This window comes from Petaurus breviceps, unplaced genomic scaffold, assembly GCF_028583685.1.
Source record: "Petaurus breviceps papuanus isolate PSGF00001 unplaced genomic scaffold, PetGlider_PUasm1.0 90769, whole genome shotgun sequence".
NCBI classification, from domain to species: domain Eukaryota; kingdom Metazoa; phylum Chordata; class Mammalia; order Diprotodontia; family Petauridae; genus Petaurus; species Petaurus breviceps.
In genome coordinates, this window is record NW_027187341.1 from 17,578,912 (window position 1) to 17,600,312 (window position 21,401).

Sequence of the window (21,401 nt, forward strand, 5' to 3'; positions counted from 1 at the left end):
CTAATTTGCATTGCACTTTAAGGTTTTCAAAGCACTTTACATAAAATATATCATTTGATCATCCCCCAAACACTGTGAAATATTCATGTCCCCATTTCACAGATGAGGAAACCTGGGCTCAGAGATCTTGTAAGGTGGTCTGCTCAAGATCACACAGCTACTAAGTGGATTTGAGCCCAGGTCTTTTGAATACAAGTGCTTATTTTGCCCTACTATGATTTGCCCCATTAAGATAACATTAACTTTTAAAACACATGATCTTTGCTGCCTAAGTATTTAAAGTCTAGTTGAGGGGAAAATATGAAACAGTTGAGTCCTTTCTGATCATGTGCCCAAAAGAAGTGCTATAGGAAAACAGAGAAGAAGATGAATGTACATCAGAATGATCTGGGAATGTCTAGTTCAATATTCATTCCATTTATTTGCCTAACATTTATCAAGCAATTAGTATGGACCAGCAATAATTATGTGGCAAATGCTTTGGGATTTTCTTTTTTTCTTTTTTTGCTTTTTGGAGGGCAATTGGGGCTCAGTGACTTGCCCAAGGTCACACGGCTAGTTTGTGTATTAAGTGTCTGAGGCTAGATTTGAACTCAGGTCTTCCTGACTCCAGGGCCAGTGCTCTATTCACTGTGCCACCTACTCACACCAAAAGGTATGCTATTTTCAAACAGGACTTTTTTTTTTTTTTGCTTTTTTTGGAGGGCAATTGGGGTTAAGTGACTTGCCCAAAGTTACATGGCTAGTAAGTGTGTCAAGTGTCTGAGGTCGGATTTGAACTCAGGTCCTCCTGACTCCAGTGCTGGTGCTCTATTCCCTGCATCACTTAGCCGCCCCAATGCTTTGGGATTTTCAAAGATGGTGCTGATCCTTGTGGATGTTACAGTCTAGTTGGGAAGAGTAACTTTAAATTCATTATATTTAAGAAAGTACAGACTCAGGGAGGCTAGGTGGCACAGTGAATAGAGCACCGGCCCTGGAGTCAGGAAGAACTGAGTTCAAATCCAGCCTCAGACACTTAACATAAAAACTAGCCATGTGACCTTGGGCAAGTCACTTAACCCCAATTGCCCTGCAAAAAGCAAAAAAAAAAAAAACAAAGTACGGGCTTTGAATGTCGTGGGAAATACCCTCCCTGAAAGTGAACACTTTCAAATGAACAAGAAAGAGACCTTAGGCTTTATGCAGCTAAGTTTATCAGCCTCAACTAAAATAAAAGTTTCTTTTTCCAGGTTAGAACTTCACCTTCCTAATTTTCTGATAATCATGGACTTCCACACAGTTCTGTACAACATTGCAGAGGAAATAGACAGTCAAGATCTGGCTGGTCTGAAATTCCTCTGCTTGGATCATATCCCATTGAAGAAGCAGGAATCTATCAAGGATGCTATCGGGCTTTTCAGGATACTTGAGGAAAAGGGTTTATTGGAAGAGGACAATCTGTCCTTCTTGAAGGAACTACTCTACCACATCAAACGAATAGATCTCCTCCAAAACCCACTGAACACTATGAAATCGGAGGTAGAGTGTCAAATCCGAACCAAAGTCCTGATTTCCCACTACAGGTAGGTGACGCTTTAATATTGTGATTTTGAAATGAGTGTTATTTGGATGCATTTTTTTTGGTAGATAAGTTTAATTTTGTACATAGGCAAAAGAGATGGCCACTTCAAATGACATCAATATATGTGAAAATCTTTGTAAACGTTAATGTGCTATATAAGCACCAGTGATGATATGATGATCTCAAGGGCACGTGAAAAGCTCCCATTCCCTCCTCCCTAGCCTCTGAAGAAAAGGATTGCCCCCCACCTCTTCTCAGATGTCTAAAATTCCTTTAAGGGAAGGCAAAGCCTTTCTTTTTAAAAATTCAATTGTTTTTTACTTTCGGTTCTGTATTTTCTCCCTCCCTACCTCCCTTTCACCCACTCATTGAGAAAGTAAGAAAAAACAAAATCTGTTGCAAAGTATACAAAGTATTCTTATACAAAGTATACATATATATATATCTGTATATAACTGTACAAAGTATAGTTAAACAAAGCAAATTCCTGCATTATCCATGTTAAAAAATAAAAAGGACTTTTGAGTCCATAATCTCTCTCTCTCTGAAGGTAGGTAGGGGGAGGGGAAACAAATGAAGTCAGTTCCCTCGTTTCTGTATCTTGATTTGGGGGGAGCTTATGTACGGAAAGTCAGTAAGATTTTAATTTTGCTCAGAAGCCCTCACCTCAACTGAGACAAAGTCATGACAATTCAAAGAGCCCGTCTGAAAATGGCAGTCATGGTGGGGAGTGTGTGCCATGCTGGCTGCTTCCTGTTTCTAAGTATCCATGCTTAGAATAACCCAGTCAGGCTGCAGATCATATGCTGATCTTCTTTTCTCCCTGCTCTCTTCCTTTACGTTCCGTTTCTCTCAAGGGCCTCTTCTCTCTTTTCACTTCAGGTGAGTGAAGAAAAGAGGCTGTCTTTTCAAACCAGAACAGCCTCACTTCTCTCAGGTGCTAATGTAAACAGATACTGGGAATTTTCTGATCTCCAATGCCCAACCAGAGTTGTAACAGAGAGTAAGGACTAATAGGAGGGTGACCGAGGCTTTGTCCAGATGCTGACACTCTGGGGGGGGGGGGTGAGAACCATGCTTCCCTGCCAGATTGGTCCTCTCCCTTACCAGGCACCAGGCTGCCATTCCCAAGGGTTACCTAGCCACCATAGCTCTCTTTCAAGGACCTTCTGGAGGGCAGATTACATTTCTTCACCCCAAGATGAGTCACTAATCCAGGGGCCCCACATGGGACATCTAGGGTCAATAGCAAAGTAGGCTTGGGGCTGGCTGCATGGTTGTCACAGGCACCCTTTTCCGCCATGTTGAATGAGGTTTTTTTTTGTTGTTGTGGAATGAGTTTCTTAAGACAATAACAAGACTCAATTAACACCAGTTAACAAGCATTTTTCAAATGCCTATGTGCCAACCACTGTATGAAGCTCTGGGAGGTGGATACCAAGACAAAAATGAAACATTCACTGTCTTTAAGGAGTTCGTATTGTACCGGGGGTAGGCCGGGGTAGAGAAAAGGATACAGTATGTTCGTTTTTAAGGCTGTTTCAGTGATCTAGGTGAGAAGAGATCAGGGATTGAATGAAGATGTTTTTGGTGTGAAGAAGAGGGCCTGATGGGAGAAAAGTTGAAGAGGGAGAAATGACAAGTCCAGGCAACCGATTGGCGATAGGGGAAGGGTGAAATGAGTCAGAGTGAAAATGAAATCGCCAATGACAAAGTCAGAGTTGTGTGAGCTGGTTCAGTTTTGAAAGAATTCAATCAGACCTTCTCTTTAGCCAAAGGGAGCTTTATTAATGCAAAAGCCTGTGGCCCTGAGACTTAGCAAGGAGCTAAACAAAGGCATTGATATAGGACAAGGACCAGACTTATATACACAGAAAGTTCCACAGTCTGTAGGATGATGATGTAATTTTAGGGTTTCTAATGGGGGTTGGATATTTAGGCACAGGATGAGGAAGATGGATGACACGAGATAAGGGAGATGGGGGAAATTTTTCTTTTCTTTTTGGAGGGCGATTGCGGTTAAGTAACTTGCCCAAGGTTACACGGCTAGTTTTTTTTGTGTGGGTGTTAAGTGTCTAAGGCCAGAACTGAACTCGGGTCCTCCTGACTCCAGAGCCAGCATTTTACTCACTGTGCCACCTAGCCGCCCCGAGACAGGGGAAATTTTATGACCCAGAATGGGGGGGTGGATGACAAGGAATTCCATGGTCCTGGACAAGGGGGAAGTTTTATGGCATTTCAGGATAAGGGAAGAGACTTTAGGACACTCTCAGGCTCAGGAGGGCCTCCCAAGGTTCTAAGAAAGCAACCCTAAATATTATGTTAACCCTTAGGGCACCTTTGTATCCACATCATTTCCCCACTCAACCACTAGGCAGGAAAATTTTTTCTGGAAAAAGGAACGAAGGTCATTATCTCCAGTAGCTGCTTCCTGCTGCACAGGGGTGAAGAGTCCATTTTAAGGGCCAGAATTGGTTGGGGGAGGGTCAGCATGGGGTGCAGAACTTGGTGCCAGCTGAGTCCAGGATGGTGAGAGGCAGGACACCAAGGGTAGGGGTTGGTATCCTAAAATCTGAAAGTGGAATTTCTGTAGGCAAGAAGACAGAAAGCAAACCAGGAGGTTAAATAAGCACGGACCAAGGATGAGAGCATATAAAATGATTAATAATGAGGTCAGAATGGGGGAAGAAGGGAGAGGAACCACGAACCACAACCCACAAGAGGACATAGGGGGAGATATCAGGGTGGAGTGGATACCTTGCACCCAAGAGGCTGCCTGTAACATCCTTTGAGTGTTCAAAGGATAACTTCCATGCAGGGTCTTCAGAGAATAGGGGAGAGCTGTGGGGAGTAACCTAGTGTACTGGGCATGATGTTGACACACCCAGCAATCATGTACTCCGCCCTGTCCCACAGAGTGCCCTATTTGAATTAAGGCATTAGATTTCCAGTTCCAAAGAAGCAGGCCTAACCCTAGGCACAGGGCGGGAATCAGGAATAAGTGGGCTACAAACAGAAGTGGTTCAAGGTGGGACCCAGAACACAGCATAGCTAGAAAGCACACAGCCAAGTCCCCAGAGTGAGGGGCTTCAATGCATAGTGTCCTTGGATCACTTTTCTGACTGATTACACCCTGCATCTTATGTCACATCTCACATCCTGCCTCCTGCTTGCTTCATCTGCCTCAGCACTCCTTCTTCCTCACCATCCACCCAAATACTTTTGGGAGAAGGACAAAGGAGCTGTCCCTGCCTGAGTGGGGATGGAGAGGGGAGTAAAATGAGGTTGAAGCAGCGTCCAGGGGATGAAGAGAGTGTGGAACAGGTATCTTTGTTGCATGACTATCTGCACAGTCAATAGTCTAAGAGACACAAGTCTGGCAGACAAGTTAATATGCAGGGCCCAATAGAGAATAGAGGAAAACGAAGAAAGAAACCAAGATGCTCTTATGTGCTTTTGACATGCAGGATTATTGCATCTTGTTATTTTCTCAGAAGTTTCCACTCCGATTCTGCTTCTTTAGGTGGATCAGATGTTATCGAGGATCCAACTCTATACACGTAAATATCAGTAACAACACTTTGCAGATAGAAGCTTTCCATCCTTGAGTTCAAGAGTTAGACAAATGAATTTACTTATAAGAGACTGACTTTTACTTCAGTTGTCATAAAAGACTTGGGAGGATGCATAAGGAATTGATTCCAAAACAGTGCATATCAATAAATTGCTTATAATAAAACATGTTTGTATCACATAACACACAGTATGAACAGGTGTTATTTCCACAATAGTAACAAACTTTGAATGAAGTTGACTTTCCCATTAATACAAAAGTATTCCATAAGTTGCCTCCTTTGAGAAATTTGCACTGAAATTATTTTCCTTAAATAGAAGATATTTCTGATCTAGTTTCAGTAATTAATAGAGTAACAACTAGGTCCCTCAATCACTTGTACCAATACTCCATTATTATAACATCACTTTAATTTTAATTATTATTATTATTATTTTTGCCTTTTGGAGGGCAGTTGGGGTTAAGTAACTTGCCCAAGGTTAGACAGCTAGTTTTTTTGTGTCTGAGGCTGGAACCGAACTCGGGTCCTCCTGACTCTGGAGCCGGCGCTTTACTCACTGTGCCACCTAGCCACCCCTATAACATCACTTTAAAACATTTAAGGGCCTTATTCCATACAGACATATATCTAATGACAGACAGATGACTAGGCCAAATACCCATTTACTAAGTGCTTTAATACATAAAAGGAATATAATCCGAGGCTGAATAGCTCAGATCCTAAACACACACTTTATTATAGTAATTCAGATGTATCCTAACTTTAGTCTATGGGATGATGGTTCATCATTGTGTTTGTACCTTTGTTTCACAGACTCCTTTTCCCTTTGTTTAATTATTCCCATATTATTCAGAAAGAATGTTCTGTTCCAAGGACTTAATCTTTCACATAGCTATGCAATTTTACCCAACTGGGCTATAGAATAACTACGCATTTAGGATTGAAAAACAGCAAAATGTCACATATGTGCATTGTGCTCACATATCTTTCACTACAACTTGCTTTGATTATAGAAATTTGCCATAAAAGGAAAGGCAAGGACATGATTAGATAAAGTGTCACAGTTTTCCAACCATGCACTATCAATTCCACCTCATAGCCAGACTCAGGAATAGTCAGGTGAGAAACATTCCTTTTTCAAAGGAACACAATGGGGAAAGTAATAAAATAAATTAGATGGAAACCTTAAAGATTGGGATTTATCAAAACCACATTGGTATAAAATGTCTTTTAAGCATCACAAATCAAAGTGCCAGAAAACCAAAATTCTCAATAATTACAAATTCTAAAGTGCCAAAAGGTGTTTACCTTGGGGAGGAAGTTAAGTTTTTCCTAAGGCATGAACATTTTCAATTAAACTAGCCTTATCACAATAACAAAGCTTATCAGGCCTTTAAGAACTTAGTAGGAATTCTGTTACATGGAAGACTTTACATAGGGTTGAACAAATTAAATCTGGATTCATAATCACTAGTTGGTAACATTTTAATATAAAGTTTTAAGTTAACACAGGGTACAGAGACCTAGAAACCAGGATACAGGGACACCCAAAGAAAACCAGGCACAGAGGCCTGCAAGGCACAGAGACCTTGAAACCAGGGTGCAGGGAACCACAAAGAAAACCAGGTGCAGAGGCCCACAGGGCACAGAGACCTTGAAACCAGGGTGCAGGGACCCCAAAGGAAACCAGGCACAGAGGCCCACCTCCGCACCTCCCCAAAATCCCATGGGGGAGGGAAGGAATGACACAGAGTAAAGCAGGGTGTAAGGGAAACAACAGGGTAAAAAGTTCACTCAAACAGAGCAAGGTGCCTTTTCTTTTAAGTTTTGGAGACCAGATTTCTTACTAAGCTTGTTTTGTTTAGAAATCCCCTTCACAAATCACTTTTCTAGATTATATTGTTTAGATTTATATATATTGAGGTCAGGCTGTGTTACAATGGAACACTAGGCACTTTTCCTTAAGATCTCCCCAAATTTCCCTCCTAGCAAACTCTCACCACTCATTCCAGCATCCCAGGACAGAGGGGGAGAAAACAAATGAGACTGACCCAGCACAAGGGCATCCCCCTTATACGAGGGTCCACAGTCCGACTGACCACCCAGAAATCAATGGAGCTTTAGACACCGCTGGCAGTGTCTGGGCACTCCGGGATTCTCGCTGCTAGGGAGACAGTAGGAGCAGAAAGGTCTGGGAAAGAGAACAAAGAAAAGGGTGCTTACCTGTTATCTCAGTGGCTAGGAAAAGATCATCGGAGTCCAGTTAATACTTGGACTCCGGGTTTCAGCACCAAAATGACAAAGTCAGAGTTGTGTGAGCTGGTTCAGTTTTGAAAGAATTCAATCAGACCTTCTCCTTAGCCAAAAGGGGGCTTTATTAACACAAAAGCATGTGGGCCTGAGACTTAGCAAGGAGCTAAACAAAGGCATTGATATAGGACAAGGACCAGACTTATATACACAGAAAGTCCCACAGTCTGTAGATGTAGGATAATTTTAGGGTTTCTAACGGGGATTGGAGATTTAGGCATAGGATGAGGAAGATGGATGACACAAGATAAGGGAGATGGGGAAATTTTATGACCCAGGATGGGGGGGGATGACAAGGAATTCCATGGTCCTGGACAAGGCAGAAGTTTTATGGCATTTCAGGATAAGGGGAGAGACTTTAGGACACTCGGGCTCAGGAGGGCCTCCCAAGGTACTGAGAAAGCAACCCTTAATATTATGTTAACCCTTAGGGCACCTTCACATCCACATCAGGCTACCTCCTGACAACTAGCATGAACCAGGAAAAGATAAAAGTTAGACATAAGAACTCAAAAAAAGCATATCCATTTAAAATGATTTAGTTTGAAAACAGATGGTCCTATGGCCCTGGGTGCTACATTTTTCACGATACTATAATAATTATGGCAGTGATGATGAAAGAGCAATTAAGAAAATGTGAAAGAATATACTTCCCTGCTTTCTTATAGTGGAATAGTAGTCTTCTTGATATGATTTAAAAAAAAAAATTCTTTTCTAAAGTAGTTGATTTTTCATTTAAAGTTGGCCCTTTGTGGTAAGTTTCATATCTTGAACAAAACAGCATTTGTCATTTACAGTGTGGTTTCTTCACAATTCACATCAAATAATTTACTAAGAGCAGGTGATGATAGGGAGAGCAAAGAGAAGACAAAGGCTCTCGAACCCTCAAGCCAACAATTGGAAGAAAACAAAAAAGAGAAAAGGAACATCAAAAGGGGGAGACTTAAGGGCATTGAAGAAGCTAATTTCCCAGGTCACTGTCTTGCCTTTAGCCAGCTGTTTGCCTATCCCGATCTATAATTTATTTTTTATGATTTTCATGATTTTTAGTACAATGCCCAGCACATATTAAGTATTTCACTATTACTGTTTCATTCTCTTATGAATAGCCAGCCTAATTTGGAGTTGAATATCAATAGAATTTGACTTGCTTAAACATTAAATAAATTTAAAAATTAGATTACAGATATTTATGGATAAAGAGAATTCTAAGCACAAGGAATTTATTAACTAAGCCCGATCATGGAACGGGAGCCTCTGAATTTGGAAAATTGGAGGAGGGGTCCAACCCAATCTAATCCAACAAGCATTTCTATCCATTATCTTGGCCTTCCTGAAAGCTTGGCTCCCCAAATTGTGACTAAGCCCTAGCAACCCATGAATGTAAGATCCCGTAGCATTTTGCAAGGTTCACAAATACATGCCTCAGCCTTCTTCATTTCCAAAATGTGAAGACAAATTAAAATGTAAACATATGGTGGTAGAAATCAATGATTTAGGCAACAAGCATTTATTAAGCTCCCATGAAGAATTAGTCATTGTGCTAGGCAGTGGGGATACAAATGCAGAAAATATGAAGCAGTCCCTACCCTCAGGCTTCCTGGGAGCTCACTTGCTCTGGATTTGTAACTACTTCTTCAAAAAGTGGGTGATTTTATCTGTGGCTACTTCTATCAAAAAAGATGGTAAGCCCAGATACACCTGATGGGAGAGAGTTTTCTTAGAGTTTAGGGCTAATCTTTTGGTAAAGAGCATCCTGAAATTTATCTAGGCTGGTTCTCAAATGACAGTCCATTGCTGGTCTTATACTTCACCTGAACTTGAAACTTTTGCAGCTTCATAGGCCCACCAGAGCTTTTTGTGGCCTTTAAGATGGCCAGGTCAGGATAAGGTCAATATGGAATTGTTTTGCTTGACAGTTTTATTGGTTGTAGGGCATATGTTTTTCTGTTTTCTTGGTTATTGTTGTTGTTTTTCAGTGGTGGGGTGAGAGAGGAAGAATGTTTGTTAATTGAGAAAAAAATAAAATAAAATAGGTTGCAAACCTTAAAATAAAAGAGAGAGAGAGAGTTTCCACAGTCACATTCATGTCTATAGGACGCTTTGGAGGAGGATTTTCATGGAGGAAGGCTCAATCATACTCACCACTGACATTTTTGGGCATTCAACAAGTACCTACTATGTGTCAGACCCTGTGCTAACCACTGGGGCTACAAAGAAAGGCAAGGACATGGCATTCCTGCCTTCAGGGATCTCACCTGATAGGAGAAACTCACATTCTAGATCATGTAGTGCTTTAATAATTATAAAGCACTTAACATCCAGTCAATCAATCTGCATTTATTAAGCACCTACTATGTGTCAGTCACTTAAGTCATTAAGCTGGGGATCTAAAAAAGAGGCAAAAGACAGTCCCTACCCTCAAAGAGCTTACGATTGAGCCTCACAACAAACCTGTAAGGTAATGACTTGTAACTCACCTTACGGATGAGGAAAGTGAGGCAACAGAGAAGCTAAATGGTTTACACATGATCAAACCGCATCATTGGTAGGATATGAACCCACACCTTCACCCTCATGTTCAACTCTCAACTCATTGCAATATATACCACTTCTCTACAAATCAGGGAATACCTGTAAGACTGAGAGTTATGCCCTCTCATCAAGTTTTTTTAGCTAATAGGAATTACATGATCAGGGTGTATAAAGCAGAAACATCCTCTAGGATTCCCTGGGTGCCTATAGTTTGGTCACCCTTGAAATGAATGAGTGAATGAATAGATAAACAAATAAGAGAATGAATGCATGAATAAATGAATGAGTAAATAAATAAGTGAATAAATGAATGAATCTCCCAATTTAGTGTTAAAGTGCTACCCGGTCACAGAATGATAGGATTGGAACTGGAGACCTCCTCATTTTATAGATTCGGAAACTGGGTCCCAGAAAACTTAAATGGCCTATACAGGCTTACAGCCGGAGCAAGCAGGAGAGATGGGATTTAGATTCAGGTCTCCTGACCTTCTCATTCCCATGCTGTGTCTTGGTCTCACTGTAGTTCCATAAAACATCTGTAGGCACTCCATGATGCAGTATAAGACATTTTCAAGACACAGATACAGTGGGGATGTATTTTGAGTGATTTTGCATATTTTTTATAAGGAATTTGTTTTTCTTTTTCTTCCTTCCCCCTTACCCCCTCAAATGGCACAGGTGGGAGGAAGGTGAGGAGGAGGATTAGGGGTAAAGTAGCAAAAAGAGATGGGGAAGAAAAGTCATTGAAGAATCATTTTTTAAAATGGAGAAAACAGAAGGAAGTTCAGAAAGAAGGACAGACAAACAGGACAGTGTTGGGTAGTTACAGATTGAACTTACTGTTTCTTAAAAGAATAGCAAGCTGTTTGTAAAAGAGTTACAATATTCTGTACAATCCTTTTTTTTTTTTCTGTTTTACTATGTATATGGTAATGCCCATTTTATTTGGTCTTCATTAAATCCAGATTAAAAAAAAGATAAAATGAGTAGGAACTTATAAAATGCCTCAAGGAGACATTTTTAAAAGTTTCTTAATTTCCTACCCCAGGGTCCTGCTTTTTGATCTTTCAGAAGATGTGGCAAGATTTGAATTGAAATCTATTAAATTTATGTTGAGTCGCAAGATTCCCAAGTGCAAACTAGAAGATAATATGGTAAGAGTTGGTATTGTTGTGCTTTGTGAACTAGAGTTCTTTCTGAGAATGGGTTGGGGTAGAGAAGATTGAAGAGAAGAGAGAGAAGATGGCCTGCCACCATCTAATTCTCAGGCAGAGTTGGCTGGGATTCGTGATATTGGGTGATGGGACCTTGGCTGTGGTTAGGAGTAGGAAAAAGTTATCTCTAGCAAAAAATGGGATCCGTGTTTGGAGATGACAAAAAGGGGAGTCTCAGCAGGGCTAGGACAATTGATCTGCCTTAGATATTTCTCACTTTTCTTTGTTTATATGATCATAAATTTAGAGTTGTAAGGGCCATAAAGGACCATCTAGTCCAGGGTTGGGGAACCTGCAGCCTCAAGTTCACATGTGGTCCTCTAGGTCCTCAAGTGTAGCCCTTTGAATCCAAGCTTGAGGACCAAGAGGACCACATGTGGCCTTGAGGCAGCAGGTTCCCCAACTGTGATCTCATCCAATTTGCTCACTTTACAGTTCAGGAAATGCTCAGGGAGAGCTGGTGTCAGATGGGGGCACATGCCATATTGCCTTTCTTTTGGCCTCCATTTTAATGAGATACTAGGATGAGACATAGGTTTGGAGAGTTGGTGGTGGACTTGAGGGACAGAGTCAGTGATGTCATGACTATAGCCAGGTCTTTACAGGCCAGAACATCCCTGGAAAATATGGGACAGGTTATCTAAAGACAGTTTCCCTGATTCTGAGAATGTATAAGGAAGCAAAAACGTTAATACCTGAAAAGTGATGTAACTCACAGTCCAGTCTTTTCAACTGCTCTTTCCTTGATGGTCCTCTCCTTTCCACCAGACCTTGATTGATATTTTCATTGAGATGGAGAAACGGGGAATTCTAGGAGAAGAAAACCTGGATGACCTGAAAGCAGTTTGTGATGTCATTGATAAGAACCTACTAAAGAAAATCAGAGACTTCGAATCGAGAAGAGGTGGAAAATCTTGTTTTGTCTTTGTCAAAATTTGCTTATGGTTTGTCATCATTATTGTCAAAAGGGTTTCTAACCAAATGTTGATTTTTTTAAATCTAGCAGAAAGAATCACAAAAAGAGTTCCAGTGGAAATCCAGGATGGTAATACATAAAGATAAGTTTGAGGGATATATGTATTTCACTTATTCTTATGTGTTCTCTCTCCTCCTTTCTGCTGTTTAGTTCAGTACAACCAGCATTTTTATAGCAACTACTCTGCTAAATATTAGGAATACAAGTTTTTAAGGGATTTAAATGATGAACAGAAAGTTTCTATTTGATCTGAGAGGGCATTTGCTCACCTCCTGTTTTGTCAGTCCAGGTTTTTGTATTTTAACCTAATACAATTCAGTTAAACCTGACAGACATTTACTGAGTTGCTGCTATGTTCAAGGCAATGCAGGGTACACAAAGATGAATATAAATCTCATTTTTTTTGGAGGGGGGGCAGGGCAGTTGGGGTTAAGTGACTTGCCCAAGGTCACACAGCTAGTAAGTGTTAAGTGTCTGAGGCTGAATTTGAACTCATGTCCTCCTGACTCCAGGGCTTGTGCTCTATTCACTGTGCCACCTAGCTGCGCCTTAAAAATCTCATTTTAAATTTAGGTATTGATGGTTACTCACAAAATCATTCACTCAATGTCATTTTTAGAATTTCCTTGTTAAGTTACTTTCTCTGAGAACTCAGGTCAGGTTTAAGGACTTTTGACTGAATCTTTAAGCATTTATATCTGCTGCGCCAAACAAGACAGAGTCTATACCAGAGAAGCATAGCTGGTGTTATTACAAAGAATTTAAAAGCAAGGGTTTTTTGCTTGGTTGTTTTTTTTTCCCAAACAACAACTCAGATATTTAGCACTCCTTGTAAGAGTTATTAAAACCCTTCTCACAAATGAGACTGAATTTCCTTTAGTAACATGGATGAGGAAAAGACAGTATCTTTTTTAAAAAAAAAAAATGTTATTCAAGCATCAACCCTGAAAGATGGATAATGTCTAGGGTCAATATGGACCTGCAAATTCCAGAAGTGAATTCTTGGCCTAAGATAAGATCTGGTGGGGCAGCTAGGTGGTACACTGGTCCTGTAGTCAGGAGGACCTGAGTTCAAATTTGGCCTCAGACACTTGACATACTTACTAGCTTTGAGACCTTGGGCAAATCACTTAACCCCAAATGCCCTTCCTTATCCCCTCCAAAAAAAAAATAAGCTCTGGCCTAAGAAATCACTTTTGTAAACTGAATTGTCAGTGTGAAAAGCATCCTAGTTGTATTTAGAATATTGCATTTTTCTTTGCTCCCTCTTAAGCCCATTGCATTCTAATCTTTATCGTGCTTGCGTTTAGTTGAAGAAATGATGAATGACCTTCAGGCAACATCAGGAGAAATGATGAATGACCTTCAGGCAACATCCGGAGATTTTACAGGAGAAAAGGTATATTTACATCACCAACTTCCTGTCTCATCCTTCCCCATTCCATTCCACTTTATATTCATTATTGTTTTCCATTTTTATAGTTGTTAGATGAGTAGAGAGACAGAAACATAAAAATGTTTTCTGTATATTGAGACCCAAGGCGGAGATGTTGGATAGGTAGAGGAACCACCCCAGACTTTCTCCTCTTCCTGTCCATGGTGGGGAAGTGTCTAAGATGAGTTGCCAGGGATAAATTGTTGTTGTCATCCAGTCATTTCAGTTGTGTCCAATTCTTTGTGACCCCATTTGGGTTTTTTTTTTGACAAGGATACTGGAGTGGTTTGCCATTTCTTTCTCCAGATCATTTGACATATGAGGAAACTGAGGCAAACTGGGATAAGTGACTTGCCCAGGGTCACACAGTTAGGAAGTGTCTAAGGCTGGATTTGAACTCAGGTTTTTTCTGACTTCAGGCCCAGTGCTCTATCTACTGTACCACCTAGTCACTCCTATCAGGGATTAGTGGCAAGGCCCTAAAGCAAAGCTTCCCACCTCTCCCCATGGTGCTTGGCTGTGATACTCAGTTTTTTGGAACCTTCAAGGGCCCCCAAATTCTGCTGCTGTTGCTCACTGTGGAAGGATCCAGAATTCTTGACTAGCTAAGTAGTCTCTTCATCCTCTTAGTAAGCAGGAAGCAATCATTTTCTTTTACAAACTAATTAAATCCCAACTGTCCCTTCTGGGCATCCAGAATCCTGAAATCAACATGCAGTGCACCCTCTTGAGCAGGTAAGTAGGACTGATAGGGCCACCTCTCACAGCCCTAGCATTTGACAGGACAGGGTCTGAGCTCCATGCCACAGAGACATCCTAACTGAGAAAATATCCTTGGCCTACATAAGAGGTCCCTGGAAACATTGTCTCTGGAAAGTCCTTGTGTTATAGGCAGGCAGGGTGTTTGGTAAATGCTTAACAGTGGCTCTCTGGAGGGAAAAATGTTCGCTTGGCACACTTTTAAAGTTTAATCCACTTTATTCATATTTAGTCCATCACTTTTAAAAGTCTAGTCAGTCAATAAAACAGGAAATCAATCCTTGATTTGTAACATTTGCCAATTTCCAAGGTGCAAAGGCTCACACGGAAAATTCAACAGCTGGTTCAGCTGGCTCCATCATACCCCTGAGAAGGAGAACACATTGTCAGTAGCTATTGACTTGGAGTCAAAGGAGGGGGGTACTAGCTATATAAGGCTTTTTGGCAAGTAAGCACACTGTAGACAGTGGTCAGTAGCCTCAGTTTCCTCATCAAAAAAACCTTTTCTACCCACCTCCCATGGTTGTTTTTCAGATTGAGATCATGTATGAAAAACAGTACGGCATGGTGTATAGACAGCTGACTTTAGAATTGGGAAAATCTTACTTCAAATCTTGTCTCTATCGAAGATTATAGCTTACAGATGAGTTACTGATTTTATTCAGTGAAAGAAGTATTGCCACAATGATAAAATTGTAGGTCTGGACCAACCTCACCTTCCCCCCCTCAACCTACCCCACAATAATCCAGATACATATGTGTACATACACATATATATGTATATATACACATACGTACGTACATACATAGTATTTACATTTAATATATAGCTAAAGGTGCCCCGACCTATCCAATTCTTACTTCATATAAGGGATTATTGTTATATGCACAAAGATAGCAAGGATGTAGAGGAAGCAGAAAAAGTGAGGGGAATGGCGCTGGGAATTTTGGAGAAGTATCCCTTTCTTGGGGTGGAGTGTGGGATGTGTATCAGTGTGAATGAGAAAGACATATTGGAGGGAGAAAGGCCTTTGGGGGCAATCTCGTTCAGCTTCTTTGTTTTACAAATGAGACTCTGTATGAACTATTTGGACTGGGGCTCACAGAGTGAGAAGTTTTTTTTTGTGTCTTCATTTTTTCAGGATGAGGACAAAGCTTACAAAATGAGCAGCAAGCCTCGAGGATACTGCTTGATCATCAACAACTTTGACTTCCAAAGAGCACGGAAGGAAAAGCCTGAGCACCAGACCATAAGGGACAGGAAAGGGACAGATATAGATGCAGGTACAACAGAATCAGAGGCACCTGAAGGCAGGAAGCTTTGCTGGGAAACTTTCATCAGTGAGGGCTGGGAGGACCTCTATGCTAGACTGCTCTCTGCTAAACCCCAACTCTGAATATGTTTTCTCATGGAAGTGAGCGTCAGCTTCCCTCTTCCCTAGGCAAGGGAGTCACCATGGTGTAGGCTGATTAAGCACTGGTCAGGCCAGATGGTCCCTAAGGTCCTTTCCATTTCTATGTCCTGTGTGTGATTCTTCATAGGTGAGTCTTCAAACCGAGACCAGGAGTAATGAGTTTCAATTCCAAAGCCAAGTAATGGGTATCTTTTCCTAAACTTCAGTGTGTCCAATAGAAATGAATTGGGAAGGCATTTTAGTTTGTTGTTTCCTCTCCTATCATAACCATTTATCCTGAGAAGTTCTGAGATATTAACCAGTTATGGTCCAGTTCATATATAAACTTGATTGGTTTTTTTGTAACAGATTCAGACCTTCCAGTGTGACAGATGCCCTTCTTTTTTGCTCTCACACCTCTGTCTCTACTCCTATCACCTTGTCCAGAGATACAGTTAACATAGGGAAATTAGGGCTTAGTTTTTGAGCACCAAAAATTGGTGGGGAGAGTGAGGGGGAGAATGTGCTTCTTAACTGTGATGTATAAAAAAATTCAAGAGACATAATTTCTGGGTAATTAATCATTTTATTAATTATGGCCTTCTCTGATAAAGCAAAGACCCCTCCTGGAGGCCTCTCGATGCTTGAACACCCCCTCTAAGGGGGTGTTCCTAACAAGTGGTAATAAATTATTTAACAATTAATGAGAGAATGAATATTATAATGAGGTAGATTTATTCTAACAAGGGGCTGAGAAGGTGACTTTAATTATGCCACTCTTATTCCCAGACCATTCTCAGCCTCAGCCAATCTAGACAAAAGATCTATCCCTTCCCTCCCTCCCCTCCCCAAGTCACCTACCAACCCAAGCCTGAGTAGAACACAATGGATTAGATTCTCTTTGTAAGGTTTTTCTAGTTGGGTAGGGTAACAATTCCACCTAGGTAAACTGGTCTAGGTAGAGTAATTTTTTTGGCAAGATCAGTAATGTCCTTCAAATACTTGCCATATTACCCTACAAGGCTTTATTTCTGGATGAGAATTAGAAAAAAAAATCTTAATCTCAATTAATAATTGGTTATTAATATAAGAGAGAAATAATAATTTCCTCCATCCTCCATCATGAGGCAACTTCAGTCCCCTGTCTGTAACTAAGTCATAGGAAAACTGTCTACAGGTCAACCTTCTCATGGTACCCTTCTGCTGAAACCTATCTTGGGCCCCAACCTTGGCCTCCTTCTCTCCCTGCTTTTTACCCTAGTTCCTCTCCACAGGATATATTCTCTGGACCAGAGGTCACGTGGACAGTTGACCTGTTCCCCCCACAGTTGCTCTGACCTTTGTACTTCCAAAACCTGCCCCTCTATTCCAAGTTAATTGACCACTCCTCAGGCTCCATATGACTATTCCTAAGGCTTTTCATTCTTCTTCTAAGCCATATTTACTAACCATGAGTATCCTGGGTCCAAGGTTGTGTTTCCCCCCACTTCCCCCTCCCCCAGTCCTCTTCTTTTTCACTCTATAATTTCTCACTTGGTGATCTTATCAGCTCCCATGGGTTCAAGTATTATTGCTATGAAGATGATTCCCAGATTGAAATAGCTATTCCCCTTTTCTCTCCTGAATTCTAGTTCCTCTTTATCAGCTGCCTTTTGTCTAGCATTCAATGTCCCATAGGCATCTCAAACTCAACTTATCCAAAACAAAACTTGTGGTCATCTTCCTCTCTCAAACTTTTCCACCTTCTGTACTTGAACTCGGAGACCACTTCCACCTTCCCAGTCACCCAGGCTTACTACCTTGGTGTCAACCTCAACATCTCACTCCCCTTCACCCCACATAGCTAAATCAAATAGCAAAATCCTTCTAACATTACCTTCTATCTCTTGTACTTACATAGTACTTGTGTGCTTTCTTCTCCATTAGAGTCTTTGAGGTCAGGAGCCCTGGGTTGGGTATTTTTTGGTCTTTTTCTTTTTCGCTCTTTGGAGGGCAATTGGGGACTTGCCCAAGGTCACACAGTTAGTATTTGTGTTAAGTGTCTGAGGCCAGATTTGAACTCAGGTCCTCCTGACTCCAGGGCTGGTGCTCTATTCACTGTGTAACCTAGATGCCCATGGTCTTTTTCTTTTGTGTATCCCTAGCACTTAGCATAGAACACAGCATAGTCAAAAAGCCTTTATTTGCCCACTGCATGCCAAGTACTATGCTAAGCATTGGAGAAAACTTTAAAAAGAGGCAAAAGGCAGTCCCTTCCCTCAAGCTCACAATCTCATGGGGAAGATAGTAAGCAGACAGATTATGCACAAATAATATATAAATAAGAGATAATTATCAGAGGGAAGGCAACAGAACTGAGAGATTAGGAAAGGCTTTCTGTGAGACTTTAGCTGGGACTTGGAGGAAGCCAGGGAAGCCAGCAGTCAGAGATGAGGAAGGAAAGCTGTCTAGGCAATGAGGGACAGCCAGAGAAAATGCCCTGAGTCAGGAGATGAATATCTTATTAATGGAACAGCTAGGAGACTGGCGTCACTAGATTGAATAGTGCATTGCCAGGAGTGAGGTCTAAGAAGACTGTCAAGGTGGTTTATTGTTGTTTGTCCTTGGTTCTTGAAGAGCACCGTGACATCACGGTGATGGCATGAAATGCAGATGAATTGGATTTAAGTGAGGCAGGGCTGTGCAAAGGCACCAGCCTCACTTTAACCTCCAGAAACATCTGGGTCCAGTGGCCAGATATAGATCAGGACAACTGGAGATGGCCCAGCAGAATAACCCTAATAAACATTTTATCATATGATCTTGCAGATTAGGGGCAGCTAAGTGGCACAGTGGATAGAGTGCTGGACCTGGAATCAGAAAGACTCATCTTCCTGAGTTCAAATCTGGCCTCAGTCATTTACTAGTTCTGTGACCCTGGGCAAGTGACTTAACCCCATTTGCCTCAGTTTCCTCACCTGTAAAATGAGCTAGAGAGGGAAATGGCAAACCACTTTAGTATCTGGGCCAGGGAAACCCCAAATGGGGTTATAAGGAGTTGGACATGACTGAAAACTACTAACAACAGAACTTGGAGACTATGTATTATGGTAAATTAATTTATAAAAATGATCTTCACCCTCCCTCTTTTCTATTTGGGTCCTGGGGCAATGATGTATCTGCTAAGCCCAGGTACCAGTAGCCTGAAGAAGCAAGGGAGTCATTTAGTGGGACATGATTTGTAGCTTCTGTTTTCAAATACTTCTTTATCTCTACTCTTATTTCACAGAGTGTTTTCCTCTGTTTCCTTTCCTAGATGCTCTGAAAAACACCTTCAAGGAGCTTCATTTTGAAATTGTACATTTGCAAGATCGCACAGCAAAGCAAATACACGAAGACCTGCGGAGCTTCCGGGACAAGAGCCACGAAGGCAGAGATTGCTTTGTTTGCTGCCTCCTGTCCCATGGGGATAGAGGCACCATCTACGGCATCGATGGGCAGGAGGTGGCCATCAGAGATCTGACATCGTATTACCGTAGTTCCAAGTGCCCGTCCCTTGCTGGTAAACCCAAAGTATTCTTTATTCAAGCTTGTCAAGGCAAGATCATCCAAAGTGGGGTCACCCTCGATACAGATTCTGATCAGCAAAGAGAATATCTGGAATTGGATTCACTTCTTCAGAGTGAATGCATTCCAGATGAAGCCGACTTTTTGCTTGGAATGGCAACTGTAGAGAATCATATCTCTTACCGACACCCGAAGGAGGGAACCTGGTACATACAGTCCCTTTGCAAGAATCTGAAGGAAAAATGTCCTCGGTAATTATTACCTTCCCAAACCCTTCTTCCTTCTCTTCATCTTGGTCTGCCCTTAGCACTTACTTCCAAATACCTGCCCACCCAACCTTGCAATGCTTCCTGTTCGTGGTGGACATCTGGAATAGCAATTACCTTTCCTTCCTGATTTTACCGCTCTTTCCATGTGCTTTCTTTTGAAGAATTGAGAGAATTTTGTAGGCAGGACTTTCAGGTAATTCTATGATATCCAGTGTCCTTTTCCTCATCGTACAGATAAATTGAGGTTGGAGTCAGTCTAAGACTTAGTGGATGGTTAGAGTATTGTGGAGTATTGTACAGGAAAAACAATTCTAATGTATAACATCCCAACCCACACTTCCTCAGGGTACCCTTATTGGTGGAGGGGAAAAGCAGTTTGACCACATGACTATGTGAACCCACTGACCTGGAACCATGGCGTTATGAATAGGAGTCCTTCCCCAGTTTACCACAGTATGTATTCATCCTTTGGTTAATTCCTTTGTGATATTCTGTTTTTCAGGGGAGTGGCTATTCTTGACATCCTGACGGAGGTAAACTCTGAAGTGAGCAAAAAAATTGATCCGAACAACAAAGGGAAGCAGATGCCGCAACCTAAATACACCCTCAGGAAAAAGCTTTTCTTTCCCATTAACTAGAATTGCTGGCAATACTTGAAATTGTATATATACTAACACTATAGTTAAAATTTATTTATTTGATTTAAAATTTTTTATGCACTTTTATTAAGGGGTGGGTGGGTGATCGGGCCCTAAAAGCAGGCCTGATGCCTAAACCTCTGCTTTTTTTTTTTTTTTAAAGAAAAGAGTTGCAATTAAGTACATATCAAATAAAAGTCATTGTGGAAAAGACTAAGGCTCAGCAGTCATTTCTTGTACATATTATAATTTCTAGAAATAATTCCCTCCTTGTAATCCCCACAAAGAGTTTCTGCCACCATTTCTCTACAACTTTCTATACACTGCTAAGTGCTCTGATTCCAGCAAATTGATGACTTGGTAATTACAGCACCTTCCCATATACTAGCCAAAGGGTCAAGAACCAGATCTCCAATTTACAAAATATGGTTCATTTATTTGTCTACTAATAGAAAAAAATGGTGAAAATAATTTTATGATAACTTAATCTGTTTTCAGACATAGTAATGGGATGGATTTTGGTGAAGTTCTTTCAGTTCAATCCAACAACTTTATTAAATGCCTACTATGTGATAGATAAAATGCCACAAACTGGCAAAAGCCACCAATGGATAGATGAGCCTTTGCGACCTTGAGGTATAGTTCCTGCAAAGGGGCCCTGGGAATACAAGGATGAAAGAGAAGTCTGTATCCTCAAGGAACTTAGAGGCTAATATTGGGGAAACACGTATACAAACAAGGAATTTTTTTTCACCTGAGACAGAAACAGGTAAAGGGTAGAAGGAATACCAATGGCCCAAAGGGATTGGATATATGGGCACATGCAGTGAATCCTGGATGCACCAAAGAGTACCTCCCTCCTCTGCACCTGAATTTGTTTTCATCCTCTTAAGCATCCTCCCCCCATTTATGTAATAGTTATGGGAAAAGAATATATATTTTTGACCTAAAAAATTTTTTTTGCATCTATATTCATTAGGAAAATTGGTCTATAATTTTCTTTCTCTGTTTTGGCTCTTCCTAAGTTAGATGTCAGTACCATATTTGTATAATAAAAAGAATTTGGTAGGACTCTCCTTTTCTTTTGTTGTTTTGTTTTGTTTCTTCTTTCCTCCCATTAGTTCTAATTCTTCCTTATGTCATGACTAATGTGAAAAATATGTTTAATATGAATGTATATAGAGGT

General features: G+C 40.9%; 1 protein-coding gene across 5 annotated transcripts; it reads left to right on the forward strand.

The window, feature by feature from the left end:
• Positions 1–1,232: 1,232 nt before the first annotated feature.
• Positions 1,233–20,428, forward strand: CASP8 (caspase 8). 5 transcript variants are annotated; one of them, XM_069068771.1, is made up of 8 exons: positions 1,233–1,565; positions 11,033–11,138; positions 11,967–12,102; positions 12,202–12,243; positions 13,485–13,573; positions 15,511–15,652; positions 19,031–19,559; positions 20,080–20,428. In XM_069068771.1, the coding sequence occupies exons 1-8, from the start codon at positions 1,267–1,269 to the stop codon at positions 20,213–20,215; spliced, it is 1,479 nt and encodes a 492-aa protein (XP_068924872.1). In that variant the 5' UTR covers positions 1,233–1,266; the 3' UTR covers positions 20,216–20,428. The 5 variants fall into 5 exon arrangements, with proteins under 5 accessions (XP_068924872.1, XP_068924874.1, XP_068924873.1 ...); XM_069068773.1 differs by having other exon boundaries at positions 19,058–19,559; XM_069068772.1 differs by having other exon boundaries at positions 12,205–12,243.
• Positions 20,429–21,401: the final 973 nt, after the last annotated feature.